Raw genomic sequence first — 14,040 nt, forward strand, 5'->3', positions numbered from 1 at the left:
CAAGAGTACATTTGTAACAAGCACCAAGACAGTTCAGCTCGACGCGTCTCGACCCGTGGATCCGTGAATGACGCCACAGACGATCGACAAATCAGAATGGGGCCTGCCGACACGTTGTCACCAATCCGGATGGGGCTGCTAATTAGGGAGTAAAGTACTGCACTGAGGGAGAGTACTAAAGTAGTAGAATATGTGGATGTATGAAGAATCTTAGATTAGATCAATCACATTGAGATCGGGTACCCCATGCTAGTACTAGTAGTACCCATAGTCCATGGCATCCCCTTCACTCTATAAGTAAGGTCTGATCTCGTTCACATGCTCTAATCAAATATCGCAGAATGGTATATTACAACAAATCCCCCCCTATGTCCATGCTCACACAAGGAGTCATCTATGCTTCTCCCACAAATCCTAATTTTTCACCGATCTTGATACGCTGCCCCTTTTCAATGCTCCATGTCCATCCGTCAGACGGTTGCTCCTCAGGCCACCCCGCATCAACAGATTGCCGAGTACCCAGAGGTGCCTCAAACACCATCACAATCGAACTTCCCAGCTGGAATCCACCCATCTCCTCACCCCGCTGCAGAGGGTGTCCATCCAGGGTACGGCTGGCATGACGGTATGTTGCCTCCACGAATCCGGGATCCTGCTCGCCTCGTTTCGCAGCCAAGGCCGCCGCCAAGTCCGCCGCCGTGTCCGTTAACAGACTGTTGGTGCGCAACTCTCGGTCAAAGTTGATTTTGATCGAGCCCACATTCGTGGCACCCACCGGTGTGTAACTAAAGAACCCCCAGCGCCAGCGACCCAAAAGCGCCACCCGCTCGTTGAGAGTGAATAGACCTGGTAGATGGCGTTGCAGGTAGGGAGAAACCGAGTACAATTCGCCCGCAAAGTGACGACGGCTCTCCACCACCCACGCCGTAGGGGAGTGGAACCGGTGGTAGTCTCCGGGTGCAAGGTAGATCACCACGTAGAATAAAGCATGCTTATTGGCTGTTCGAGGTGCATACCAGGGCATCCCGTCGCCGCGAGCCAGCTCTTCCTGCACTTGCACTTCCGAGGTTGTTTTGGAGGTGGTCGATGCATCAATCGAGCCTCGTCGCTTGGTCGAGGTCTCGCCCGATAGGAGATTGGGAAGGGTGTAGGAAATGCCATTCAGGCGAGCAAACTCCTCATCAGACTTGAGCTTCTCGGCGTCTTTTTGAGTGGCTTCCGTGGTAGAATCAGCGAGGCGGTTGCTGTGGTCAGCGTTTGTCGGCGTAGCCGATCCCAATAGGGCATCCAAACTATAGGTCATGCCCTTCACCTGCTCCACTTCACCACGCTCAATCATACCAAACTGTAGAATACGGCCATCGGAAGGTGCGAGTAGGGCTCGTGGGTCGGGGTCAAGAGGTCGCATGCCGGGCTTCAACTTGCGATAAAAGAATGCCGCAAGGTTGGGGTACGTGTGTAGATCGGGTTCGGCGACCTCGCTCAGGTTCACGCCAAAAACCCAGGAGTATAATTTGAATCCAGGAACGCGGAAGTAATAGGGAAGTTCGATCTCGTTGAAACGGCCCCAGAGGCGCGACATGGCCTTCAGGGGTAAGGTTGACATGAACTGCACCTGCCAGGAGCCGGTTGGTACGATACGTGGGCGACGTGGTGGTCGGCCTCCATTCTCCCACTCCTCGCCAGCGGCATCCTGAGCCGCACGATCACGCTCTGCTCGTTGGGATTTGTAAAATGACAAAACCCCCAAGAGGCCGATCCCGAGACCGACAGGGATCGGGTACCATTCGACCTTGGTGTTGCGCAGGGCAAAGCGTAGTCGGGACCCAAATCCTCCATTTTTGCCGCTGCTGCTGCTCTCTTTCTGATTATCTTTGTTATACTGTCTCCATGACTTGGAAGAAAAATGGCGCATGCTGGCCTGGTGGCGGGCAGTGGCCCGAAACGAAAGGACTTCCATCGTCGCTGCGCCCCCGGTCACCGGGGTGGCGTGATGGAAACGAAGAAGGGGGGAGTTGTGGAGAAGGCGCTGGGCCATCGTGTTTAAACCATGGGGTTCTCGGATCGACACAGAATCGATCTGACCTCGGCGAGGTTTGGCCCCGAATGAACGTGACCAGAAGTTTTGAAACCAGGGGCTGTCACCGCCCGGCAGAATAGCACTAGCACCCGCAGTGGGCACGTGGAGTACGGAGTACTTTGTACTTCATTATGTCCTGTACTCATTACTTTACTTCTCTCTTCTACTCTCTTCTCTCCTCCAATTGGTGATGATTTGTGATTGCGACACGTCTACAACTGCGTTTGTACCTGTTGGACATCCCTTTTACCTTGTTCCGGGGATTGTTGGCTGATACTACCAGTCATCCCTCTGTTAACCCTACGCGGATTACTCCAAAGTTGCCCACTATCGCGCTATCAGCCCCGGTTCTTGGCTTCCTGCCAGATCTCCCCAAAGCAAACATCCCCACAAAGGCGCACCCACCGTTGTCGCTTCACCAGCAGGGCTTCCTTTGTATACCATATTCATCGTTGGATTAAATCCCTTCAACCGCCGCCGTCACACCTTCTTCGCTCCTCTCACTGCCACCACGCCATGATCATCTAGCTATCCACGTCATCGCAAAGCTACAGCTGCTATCAACATGACAACTGATCCAGTTACAAAAGGAGCTGCCCCGATGGCGTCCGACAAGATCACCCTACATGTTATCTCCCCTTCAATCCCCGCCCCAGGCCGATTTACGCTTCACGATCAACCACTCTCGGACACCGTTGCACAAATCAAGGCTCGCATTACACAGTCTCTCCCAGGTCGACCAGCACCGGCACAACAGAGATTGATCTATCGGGGCAAGCCTCTGACTGATGATCGAGCGAGCTTAGCATCTGTCCTGGGGCCCATCGATGTGAGTATCCAGGTTCTTATCATTTACCACTTACCATGCTATGTTGATCTAACCGCGCCAATTCTAGGGATCCCCATGCTCAATCCACCTTGTCCTGCCTCCAGCTCCAACTCCCACCACACCCTCCTCAACGCCAAGCGCAGCAAATGTACCATCGCACTTGAACCAATACGTTTCGTCGACCGGAGTGGCGCCTCAACCAGCAACGTCGACACAAGGAATTCGATACCGCGGACAGGCGCCTCTTTCCTCGAACGTCATTGGACAGGGCTCTCAAGACAGATCGGATCATATTCGGAGCGAGCTAGATGCGATGTTAGAAAGATGGCGAGCCACAGCTCCCTCAAGCTTGGACCAGACCAGTACACTCAGAGAAGAACTCCGGCGTCGGGGTGTTTTGACAGAGGAGATGGACCGAATGCTCCAGGCCAGCTCGTCCCATCAAACTTCACCATGGATTGATTCGCGGTCGAATTTTGCTCGGTATGACTCCACCTCTTGGGGTCACAGTACTACATCTGCTCAGAATATCAATGCCAATCCTGCAAATGCCAGGTTCCCTGCAATGCCTGCATGGAATCCGTCCCCTTCTCGCACAACAACTAACAGCGGTGACCCTGCTGCACCCGCACAGGATTCGTCAAGGGCGACCACATCAGAGCATCACAATTGGGCTATGCCGGCATCGAGTTTCAAGCAAACCAACACAAACATTTCGCCAGGCACAGCTTCGAATCTTCCATCAGCATACGGAGCTCAATCGGCCCCTATTGACACCAGTACATTCGCTCAATCAGATCCTTCTTCGGCCCCATATCTTGAGCAAATACAAGGCTGGCAATCTCTTTCTCAGCAAGTGATGGAAATGGAAAATCTAGTCAACCAACACATCATACCGTCTGTAGACATGATGTTCCGAATTCGAACACAACTTCAAAACATGCTGGCTGAGAGGCAGAACCAAAACATCGAAAGGATATATTCCACGCCGCCCAATCATCGCCTTTTCCCTTCGACGGCGGGTGCTGTTGAGGTGATGATGAGTCGTGTCACCCGTGTCTACGAGCGTGTCGATCAGATTACCCTGATCCAGCAGGCCCAGCGAATTAGAGTGGGGATGAACAGTCCTTCCTTTTCGCAAACTGAGCCTTCTCGGATTTACCTAGCAACTCACCCAGATGGCCGACAAAGCCTGATTCTACCCCCCAAACACCACAATTAGGACCTCGTCCGAAGTTTCTTCTCTCCAGTCTCATGCAACCCCGGCTCCCGAAGCTCAGGGGAATCCCAATGCTGCCAACGCCGCCGCCGTTCATCAGGCCGTTCGACAAGCTCTGATCAACCAACAGCAACGACAAGACGCCAATGGTGCGGGTCTTGGACGTTATCTACGCCGCGTCTGGATGTTCATTCGCATGTACTTTTTCTGCTACATGATCAGCGATGCGGGTACTTGGACGCGTATCTTCCTCGTCACATGCGCCGTGCTAGTGGCAGTTCTGTCAGATACAGACATTCCTCAGCAGCTCCACGGGGCCATTGTCGCCCCCGTCCAGCGTCATCTTGAAGGTCTAGCCCACATGGGTGGGCCCGCTGATCAATCTACGCAAAGGCCAAACCAAGGCGGCGAGAATCGTGGTAACCCTGCGCCCCAGGGTATGCTTGGCGAAATCTTGCACTTCCTTCGACGCGCGGAGAGATCTATTGTGCTTCTTCTTGCTAGCCTGGTTCCAGGTATCGGTGAGCGGCAAGTCGAGGCACGCAATGCAGCCGAGGCCGAACGAGTTCGTCAAGAACAAGAGCAAGAACAAGAACGGGAGCGCGAGCGTGAGCGTGAGCGTGAACGTGAACGTGAGCAGGAACAGGCTCAGGGGCTGGGAGGTGAAAATGAGCATGAGCATGAAAGAGAGCAAGCCGGGTCTGATGCCGCCGCTGCTGCTATAACGCAGCCTGAGCAGACTGTTGCTTAACTTGACAGATTCTCGCCCCGATACTCGTACGCGCTAGGCACATTCTACGATACCCTATTCAGCGTTTGCGTCAATCTCTTTCCATAAACCAGCGTGACTTGTGTCTTCGCGTGTGTCTTGCTATCCTACGGGATCTTTTATTTAGCTGTTGAAACAAAATAATATGAAATAAATTCTTCATAATTTCCGCTATGTCGAACATGTATGTCTTAGAATTTGGAACTTTTAGATGCATCTTGCGCCATACGGCAACCCTTCAAACCGTTTTCTTTATTCTCCGATCCACCTTCATCCGCAGCACAGCCGCCAGAACCGTCGCAGCCGTTGCCATTGATCCTGCATAGAAAATTGCCGGTCGATACGCTCTAATTCCGCCCTCCTGACCACCGGAGGCATTGAGAATGTAACCAGCGATAGGGGCACCCATAAGGTAGCCACCCAGCCATCCACTGACAATCATTCCCACGGCAACAGATACGCGTGCAGATCCAAAGACATTGCCCACGACCGTCGGCATAGTTGAGAAAAATCCACCATTCGCGGATCCATTAATGATCACGAATGCAACCAGAGGCCCAATCGAATTAGACACCGGCCAAAGGACGAAAATACTGAACGCGCTCAGAAGTAGCGACAAGAAAAGCGTGTTCAGCGATCCGAGCTTATCACACGCAAATCCACAGGAGAGACGACCAATGGCCGAGCTAAAGTTGAATGCAGCGACAAGACCTGCACCTGCGCTCGACGGCAACCCAAGTGAGCTGGTATACAAGGGCAAGAAAAAGGCCGGCACGAAGAGCGGGAATGTTCCAATGACGCCGACGGCAAAGAGGACCGCAAAGCGGACGTCTTTGAACAAGCTCCACTCAACCATCTTGGTGGGCATGATTGCTGCACGCTCCTTGATCAACCAGGCGGCCGGTAGACCAGTAGCCATGATGAGGAAACCCAGGATTCGGAAGGTCCAGGCGATTCCCACGCTTTGAAGCAATGCATCCAAGATGAAACTGATGACGGTGCCACCGAGTCCACCGCCAGCGTAGACTATACCATTGGCGATGCCTCGTTTAGCTTTGAAGTATTGTGCTGGTGTGACGGAGACGACCTAGGCAGATAGTGATTAGTACAAAAGAATGTTGGATGGTCGAAAATAATCTGCGAATGGGCAGACTCACCATGAAGCATAAGCTCGTTCCCAGACCACCCACAAACCCCCACGTCATAAACAATCCCGCAATACTGTCCGTAGCAAACCCGCTCAGAATACTGCCCAGTCCAAGCAGAAAGATCCCCAGGCAAGCCGTGATGCGTGCGCCAATCAGTCGAATCAGTCTCGCGTTTAGGAACAGCCAGTAACGAGATACAGGCTGGACAGAGCGAGCCTACAAAGGCCAAGGTCGAGGATGAATAACCTTTCTTCTCCACTAATTCGGCTTGCATGACACCCCATGTGTAAGATGCACCGACAAACCACCAGGTGACTACCGCGCAAGCAGAGATCAAAACCCATCCATATCCGCCATCGGGAACTTGTGAATCCGCAATGAGAGACTGTTGCATGACCTCATCGGCCTCTGCCTCCGGTTCTGTTTGAGATATCTGATTCCGTTGTCTTTCACCGGTGCTGTGGTGGAGATTCGGCAGTTCGACTGCCGTTGTCGGCATAGTTTGTGTGATCGTCGCCATTCCGTGAGGCTCTGCTAAGATGATATTCCTTTCACGTAAATGGAATGGACGTTGACAGGATGCTGCAAATCCGCAAGGTTGGCAAAGAGTTTAAATCTTCCTCCAAATCTTATTTGGACTGCATTATTAATTCTCGTTGCTTTGGGCGCACCCCACATGTCATCTCCCCGTGGGTAACCGATTTTTTACTCCATCCAAAGTTGCAACTGGTGGAGTCGTGGCGATGTGGATACTTGAGGTGACTCACTGACAGATGCGGAAGTGGCCGACTTCGGGGATCTGATAGTAATACTCCGCTCCATACTAGTACTAGTACTAGTAATAGTATTAAGAACTAACATCAGAACAGCATGGAGACATTATTGCGTATGGAATAAAGAATTATATTCTTAAATCTAAATACTCGGCGAATTCCGCTGAATAGTCAAAACAAAAAAAAAATTCAACGTAAAAGATGATAGATCTATCGCTGCATCGATTGCTCGACAATGCACCATACATCATCCTGTCTACTCTAGTAATGATTAGAATGTCATAAGACTCACTTTCCTCATAACTTTGTCGTGCCAATGGGTGGGTCCGCAGGTGTCATAGAGTTTGTATCAAATCCCTCCTCCCCGTTGAAGTGCCTATCAATCGAAGTAGATCAGTATCAAAATAAGGATATACGAAAAATCAAAGGGAATACTCACCATCCTCTCTCCGCACCTCCACTCAGGAAACTGCAGTCTCCATTCAACGCACAGTCCCATCCACCTCCAACACCCTTTCCATTCTCCCACTCCGGCACACCCTTCGAACGATACAACTTCGTTCCCTCGGCCAACACCCCCCCTTCAACCCTCAAATTCCCACCGGTAGACACGCCTCGTCGACGGAATGTACTCATCCCAGCCGTGAAAACATAGAAGTCCTCGACAGAACTATCCTCCGGCATATTTCCTGTCAAAGCCCGACCCATGGCAATAAGCGAAGCTGCATGCGCACAAATCAAAATGGCCTTGCTGGTTCTTTGCTCAGGAGATTGACTTGCCTCCACGGCCGTGATCTCGGCATCCACGTCGGCGATTATGCCCTCCAGGGCTGCGGCGACACGGTTGTGCAATTGAGCGATTGTTTCGCCTCTTGTCGATGGGTGGATCAGAGGCGAGTACTTATTCTCTGGAGTTTCGTGTAGCATTGTTGGGAAATGGGTGCGCATGACACTTGGTTCAGGATGCGGTGGGTGATCGAAGAACGTCGTTGGGCCGAACCATTCTCTGTAAACAGTGTGAGTTCATGTCGGATGATGGTGAGGGTGAGGTTGAGGAGTTCACTGTCCACCTACCCTAGTCCATTTTCAAGCCGGACGTCCATATCTGCGCTTGGTTCAATTTGACCACGCGATTGAATCGCGGATTTTCCGTCCTGGGATTTAATTCCCTTATGCTTCTGCTTCAGCTCCTCCACGGAGGGCTGGATGGTCTGCAGACATCGGTAAAACGGACTTGAATAAATCCTGAACGGCTTAGGGTGAAAGTCCGGGGCGATGATGTGTGCCGCCAGCTCCTCCGATTGTCGAACACCATGCGAGGTCAATGCTGGATCGGCGGGGTTTCCTGTCGGCGTTGGAAACTGTGCTTTGTAGACGCCGGTGCGGTGGTCAATCGTCCAGTTGAGACGATGCTGGAAATTGAAAGTCAGCCACAATTCGGATATCCCCCACCTGGCATGCTTGGTCTTCTTGGTATGGACTCACCCCGTGCCGAGTCAGGTATATTGTGTCTAGCGGCATTGTGGTTGAACAATCAATACTAGTACGAGTAGTAATATCCAAGTCCAAGTCGGTTGGGCTTTGCGGGGAATGGCAGAATAATACTTGGGGGGTTGGGCGGTGAGATTGGGCCTCGGTCCGGAACTAAATAACACTCCAGGGCTGCTGTCATGAACTATCATGTTCATGGATTTCATCAATTTTGATAGTAATTATATACTTGATAGAATTTTACAGAATCTACGAAGGTGCTGCTATTTCTTAACCAGTCTCCTATGTTGGAAATAAGAAGCATTGCGGTCAACAGGCGTTTTCTAGATAGTAACTACTATATAACGTGTTTCATGGGTAATCCGGCCACCCAAAACACCATATTAAAAGCGATAAATTACAATTCAATAGCTCAACAACCATAGTAATCCAAAGCTAAATATTGAAGTTCTATAATCTCTATCATACCCTTGTCACAAAAACCGAAGGAGAAAATAGTCTGGATATATATACCTCGCGAAATATCTGATAAAATATAGGCCGAAAATAGGTATGGTTGTTGAGCTATCGAATTATAATTTATCGCTTTTAATATGGTAGCTTGGGTGGCCGTATTACCCATGAAACACGTTACTCTATGCCAGCGATACTAGCAATTACTAGTTAGTAGTGCTAATCCATGCCACGGTTCAAGTTCAAGTTCAAGTTATTTTTTTCTTTTTCTTTTTTGACATCATTTCTTGACATCAGAACCAACATTCCACGTGGAAAGAGTATTGGCTTTATTTAAACCGTTTATCTTCCCTTCCTCCAAATATACTTAAAATCTGTCAAATACCCGCCGCCGAAGAGCCTAGTCTCAGCCAAGTGGCCTGGCCGTTTCAGGTATACTCGTACTAGGACCGTTTCGGGGGCTCCGGTAGCCAGAAATTTGCAGGACTGAAGAACTGTTCGGTACTCTATGAATAATCAAAATAAAACAGAATCTAATCCGTTTTCAATATGGTTAGTGGCATTGAGGATCTGTTCAAATTTAGTATTTAATCCTCTTCCAAACCATGCAGACCCTTGCCAGCAACTACAGCTTTGAGACTCCAATTTTTCATCTTCATCAACAATGAAGATCACATCATCTCTCATCTCTGCAGGTCTGCTGGGAATAGCACACTTAGCTGCTGCTGTTTCAGTCTCGGGTTCGGCTGAAGGTTTCGCTACTGGAGTGACAGGCGGCGGCGATGCCGATGCACAGATACCTAGTGATATTGATGAGCTGAAGGAGTGGCTGACCGATGACACCGCCCGGGTTATTATTCTTGACAAAGAATATGACTTTACTGAGTCAGAAGGCACAACTTCTGGGACCGTTTGTGCTCCTTGGGGCAACGGTGATGGCTGTCAAAAGATTATCCAAGATGACTGCGGAGATTCCCCTTCTTCCCAAGCAACCTGGTACACTGCCGGAACTACAGGCATAGATGTCGGTTCGAATAAAACTATCCTCGGTGACGGGGACAAAGGCATCATCAAAGGAAAGGGCTTGAGATTCAGGAATGGAGTTACGAACATCATCGTGCAAAACATTCAGATTTCAGACTTGAACCCCGGGTATGTATGGGGTGGCGACGCCATCTACTTTGATGGGTCCGATCTAATCTGGATTGACCATGTGACTGTAAGTACTATCCAGACAAGAGATGCATTGCGAATGCTCATAGAATTTCCAGACGGCCCGTACTGGTCGCCAGCATTACACCTTCGGGTTCGATACCAACACCCGCATCACTCTCTCAAACAACTTCGTGGATGGAGAGACCACCTACTCAACCGGATGCGACGGATACACCTATTGGACCTTTGAGATGGTCGGTGACGCGGATGAGATTACTTTGCAAAACAACTACATCTACATGACCTCCGGCCGCAGCCCAGCTTTGAGCGGAGGGACCCTCCTGCACGCCGTGAACAATGTGTGGGATAAGAATAACGGACATGTTCTCGAGGGTGGAAACTCCTCTGCTAGGGGAATATTTGAGGGAAATGTTTGGCAGGATGTTACGACCGTTTTTGGTGAATATGCCGGCCGGCTTTTCGTTACTCCCGACTCATCTTCTGCTAGTGAGTGCCAGTCTGCTCTGGGTCGTGCGTGCGAGGTGAATACGGTTCCAGATCAGGCTATTGTATCTTCCTATACAGACATTTCCCTTTTCTCGGACTTTTCGGGGCTTACTATTGCACCCGCAACATCTGCCAGCGAGGCGCTATCTAGCGTCCCGAATAACGCAGGAATGGGCAAGCTCTGAAGTCTGGCGTGGGCTTCTGGACAATTTAGTAGTCTGAATAGTTTAGTTGGAGCTCATTACCAAGGTGTATTGCACCGGCTTAGTACCTTCTTAATCACCCATTCCGACCCTGGAAGGTTGTCCCTTCGGTAGAGTTAGAGGGACCCCATCCTCAAGCAATATAAACATAAGTCGCACTGGGACAAAAGTTTGCGTCCATCAGCGGCCATGTCCCACTTTTTTCAAGTACCAATAAAACATTATAAATAATATCAAATTCAACACACAAAAGTAATATAGTAAAAACAGCAGCTAAAATACTAACAAGAAAAATATAAGCAATATACGTAAAACCATGGGTGAATTTTTAAAAATGGTTGTTATGAGGAAAGGCAGTCGCGATCGCTGCTTTTTAGCGTCAAAGTACATTGAAAACACGCTAGTGCCCACTAGCGTGGACGGAAACTTTTGTCCTAGAACTGTGTGCCAGTGATAGTCTACACAACCTTGTGGAAGTCAATCCCCTAGATAATGACTAGGCGACTGATAACCAGCAAGGCCATAAGCTAGTAATCTGTCTTATGTTTCGGCTTACTACTACCCTCTTCATATCCGAATGGGGTCACGTGCCAATGAAGAGGGAGTAAGCGTTAATATTTAGATTGCGGATGCTGCTAGGTACCAATGAAAGGGGAGGAGGTTCACATGATGAAATGCGGCTGCGCAGCAGCGACCCCAATTCCTGGTGTCTCCTACTCGTTTTACGAAGTAATACGTTGACCAGAATCGGTAGCATTGGATCGAAGCCATGTACTCTGTAACTATCATCAGGGGGTATATGTCCGCTACACTAGATTACATTCCCAGGGACCAGCCCAAGCATGAAGAAACCAGTCAAAACAACAACTTTTTATTGAGGTTGGAATTTTTTTTCAACAACTTCCATCTAGTAGAAGAAGCCGAGGAGCTTGCCAGCAACGTGCTTGCGGCGAGCCTCCTCGTGGTCCATGATACCGGCGGAGGTGGTCAGGACGACGAAGCCGAACTGACGAGAGGGCAGAAGCTGGACAGCCCACTTCTCGAGGTCACGGAGCTGGACGGGGTAGCGGGGGTTGATGACACCGCACTTGTTGAGACGGCCGTTCAGCTGGATGACGATCTTGCCGGAGCGGTGGTCGTCAACCTCCTCGAACTCGCCGATGTAGCCTGAAAAAGAAAAGTAAAAGTCAGCGATGTTGCGAAGATTTAAAAGTCGCCAAACACAGCATTGCCAAGAGCGCTTTCGGAAACATGTAAGATCTCCGCTGAAAATAATCTATCGGACACTTAAAAGGCAGACGTCGTAGGTTGATTGAGACCGGCCGCCTAGTTATCAGCCCGACGTCCTTGAGAGGACATGCTGAAGACAAAAATGGGGGAAAGGGGGAAGAGATAATAAGAAGAAGAGAAAAAGAAAGAAAAAACATGGCAACGGCAATGGCAATGCAGTCTTCGGCTTGTCGACTTGAGAAAGGTTGGGATTGGAACGTACCGTGCTTCTGCATGACAGTGAGGAACTTGACGATGACCTTGGAGGAAGGACGGATCAGGACTTGGCGCTTGCCAGCCTTCTCGGCGTTGTTCATGGCGTTGAGCGCATCGTTGAGGACGGAAGTCTTGACCATTTTGGCGGTTGTGAATTCGAGATTCTCAAATCAAGGAGATAGGATTATGAGGTATCTTTGCGAATGCCGGGTTGTTAAGTCAGCCACCAGTAGTCTTCGAGCGCAAAGAGTGCCCCTTTGCAGGAGTTCTTCAGCCCGTGCCGGGATGGGAGAGGCGTATCATCGTGACCTGCTGCGACCGACTCGAATCGAATCAAACCGAATCAAAAAGCAGTGAAGATTTTGTCGTCTTCGGAGGGGATTCACAGCAAAGTCATGATGATTGCAACTCCCAGACTAGCTGTGAGGCTGGTAGGGGGTAAGGGCGTACATACCTCGAGGATGAATTGGTCGGGGCGTGTCGTGGATGAAAATCTGGCGGAGCTCAGTCAACTTTGGTTTTGCCAGGGCCCGCTCGTCGCTGACTGTGCGAGCTTACCTAATGTCATATAGGGTTACGCGGGTATGCCCTTATCTTGTATCACCACGTGACAAAACAGCACAGCCACAGCCACAGTCCCCAGATTCCGTACCATGGTACCAACCTCAATCACACTGTATGTATGTTTAATCTGCGTCTATAGATCCCTATCTGGAATCAGACGCGCATATTTGGCTCGATATCTTCTAATTGGTCATCCATTTGCGGCGTAGTAAAGTTTGAGGGACTTGTGATAGAGGAGGGTTCTATCTAGCTATACTACCTACCTTGAGGTCTTCGCCGTGTGCTGGATGGCCATGACTACGCCGAGTGCTAGTATCACGTACACGAAGTTTAAGTCGATCCAAAGGATTTATGTTTACATGCCCGTCTAGAGCTAGTCGTTAACCCGGTGTCTCAGTTACCTTCTAATGCCCTGAGATAAACTATCTTCACATGGGGGTCTACGTAAAGGTTGGACCTCATATGGGGGTACATGCGCATCATTTCTGATTACCATCGTAACAATTCAACTTCATACATTGTAGAACATCAAATTAACTCAGCATGTTGTACACTTTTGGTGACTGAATCTCAGATGTTGACCATATTTCAATTACATTTACGAATACATTATATCCACTAGAATTGCATCAGTCAATTTTCCGGTGAACATGATACAGGGGATAGGGATCCGGGTTCATTGAACAGTGGTCATCTATACATCGGAGTGTCCAGTGCAAGTCTGGGCTGAGGGGTGAGGTAGGAGTATACGATAGAGAGGAGAGGGAGAAACAGCTTTTCATGACGACGATTCTTTTCTGGAAATTGGGAGACATGATTCAGGGGTTACATGATCGGGTGCGTACATGAGTCAATGGGGGAGGATACATGAGGTCTTTGGGCTACATGACTTGCAATGCTATAAGGATGCGAAGGGGTCTTGTCTAATTAAAAGGCAGGGTAGGAAAGGTGAGGATGGGTAAAAATGGGTTGTATCACAAAACGAAAAGGAGAAAGGAGAAGGAGTTAGAAAAGAGAAACGGCCATAAAGGGGAAGAGGTGGATGGGATTTCAGTCGAGGATGTCATCGTGGGGGTTGGCAACCAGGAAGAAAAAGGTGCTAGGGAAGGGGAGGCTAGCGGAGGTCAAGAGCCGGGACTGGGCGAGGAGATGATACGGATAGACCTCCTGGGGGATTGGGATTGGGATTGGAAGAGCGTAGCAGTCATTGAAATCCACTGGCAACGTAAGAGAACGTAAAGCAACGTAGAAACTCGACACTCGCGAATGGAAATACCAATCCGATACGAGGGGTAAGACAGCCCGGGACTTTTGGGTTTAAAAGCCATGGGTGCCCTGGGCTGCTGTCCCAAGCCGACACTTTG

At 49.9% G+C, this 14,040-nt stretch overlaps 6 protein-coding genes across 6 annotated transcripts; 2 read left to right on the forward strand and 4 right to left on the reverse strand.

The window, feature by feature from the left end:
• Positions 1-394: 394 nt before the first annotated feature.
• On the reverse strand, positions 395-2,038 carry N7509_011038 (phosphatidylserine decarboxylase 1; the record flags this gene model as incomplete). The annotated part of the gene is made up of 1 exon (XM_056635675.1): positions 395-2,038. The coding sequence occupies one exon, from the start codon at positions 2,036-2,038 to the stop codon at positions 395-397; it is 1,644 nt and encodes a 547-aa protein (XP_056486295.1).
• Positions 2,039-2,645: 607 nt separating this feature from the next.
• On the forward strand, positions 2,646-4,879 carry N7509_011039 (uncharacterized protein; the record flags this gene model as incomplete). The annotated part of the gene is made up of 3 exons (XM_056635676.1): positions 2,646-2,909; positions 2,977-4,020; positions 4,160-4,879. The coding sequence occupies 3 exons, from the start codon at positions 2,646-2,648 to the stop codon at positions 4,877-4,879; spliced, it is 2,028 nt and encodes a 675-aa protein (XP_056486296.1).
• Positions 4,880-5,135: 256 nt separating this feature from the next.
• On the reverse strand, positions 5,136-6,544 carry N7509_011040 (uncharacterized protein; the record flags this gene model as incomplete). The annotated part of the gene is made up of 2 exons (XM_056635677.1): positions 5,136-5,984; positions 6,092-6,544. 2 exons carry the CDS (start codon positions 6,542-6,544, stop codon positions 5,136-5,138), a joined length of 1,302 nt encoding a protein of 433 aa, XP_056486297.1.
• A 571-nt stretch (positions 6,545-7,115) lies between these two features.
• Positions 7,116-8,339, reverse strand: N7509_011041 (uncharacterized protein; the record flags this gene model as incomplete). The annotated part of the gene is made up of 4 exons (XM_056635678.1): positions 7,116-7,194; positions 7,258-7,824; positions 7,893-8,230; positions 8,304-8,339. The coding sequence occupies 4 exons, from the start codon at positions 8,337-8,339 to the stop codon at positions 7,116-7,118; spliced, it is 1,020 nt and encodes a 339-aa protein (XP_056486298.1).
• A 1,087-nt stretch (positions 8,340-9,426) lies between these two features.
• N7509_011042 (pectin lyase F) lies at positions 9,427-10,609 on the forward strand (the record flags this gene model as incomplete). The annotated part of the gene is made up of 2 exons (XM_056635679.1): positions 9,427-9,981; positions 10,034-10,609. The coding sequence occupies 2 exons, from the start codon at positions 9,427-9,429 to the stop codon at positions 10,607-10,609; spliced, it is 1,131 nt and encodes a 376-aa protein (XP_056486299.1).
• A 925-nt stretch (positions 10,610-11,534) lies between these two features.
• N7509_011043 (40S ribosomal protein uS8) lies at positions 11,535-12,252 on the reverse strand (the record flags this gene model as incomplete). The annotated part of the gene is made up of 2 exons (XM_056635680.1): positions 11,535-11,794; positions 12,120-12,252. The coding sequence occupies 2 exons, from the start codon at positions 12,250-12,252 to the stop codon at positions 11,535-11,537; spliced, it is 393 nt and encodes a 130-aa protein (XP_056486300.1).
• Positions 12,253-14,040: the final 1,788 nt, after the last annotated feature.

The sequence above is a fragment of the Penicillium cosmopolitanum genome (assembly GCF_028827165.1).
Source record: "Penicillium cosmopolitanum strain IBT 29677 chromosome Unknown utg000009l:1.0-9042332.0:1.0-9050551.0, whole genome shotgun sequence".
In the NCBI taxonomy this organism is placed as follows: Eukaryota; Fungi; Ascomycota; class Eurotiomycetes; order Eurotiales; family Aspergillaceae; genus Penicillium; species Penicillium cosmopolitanum.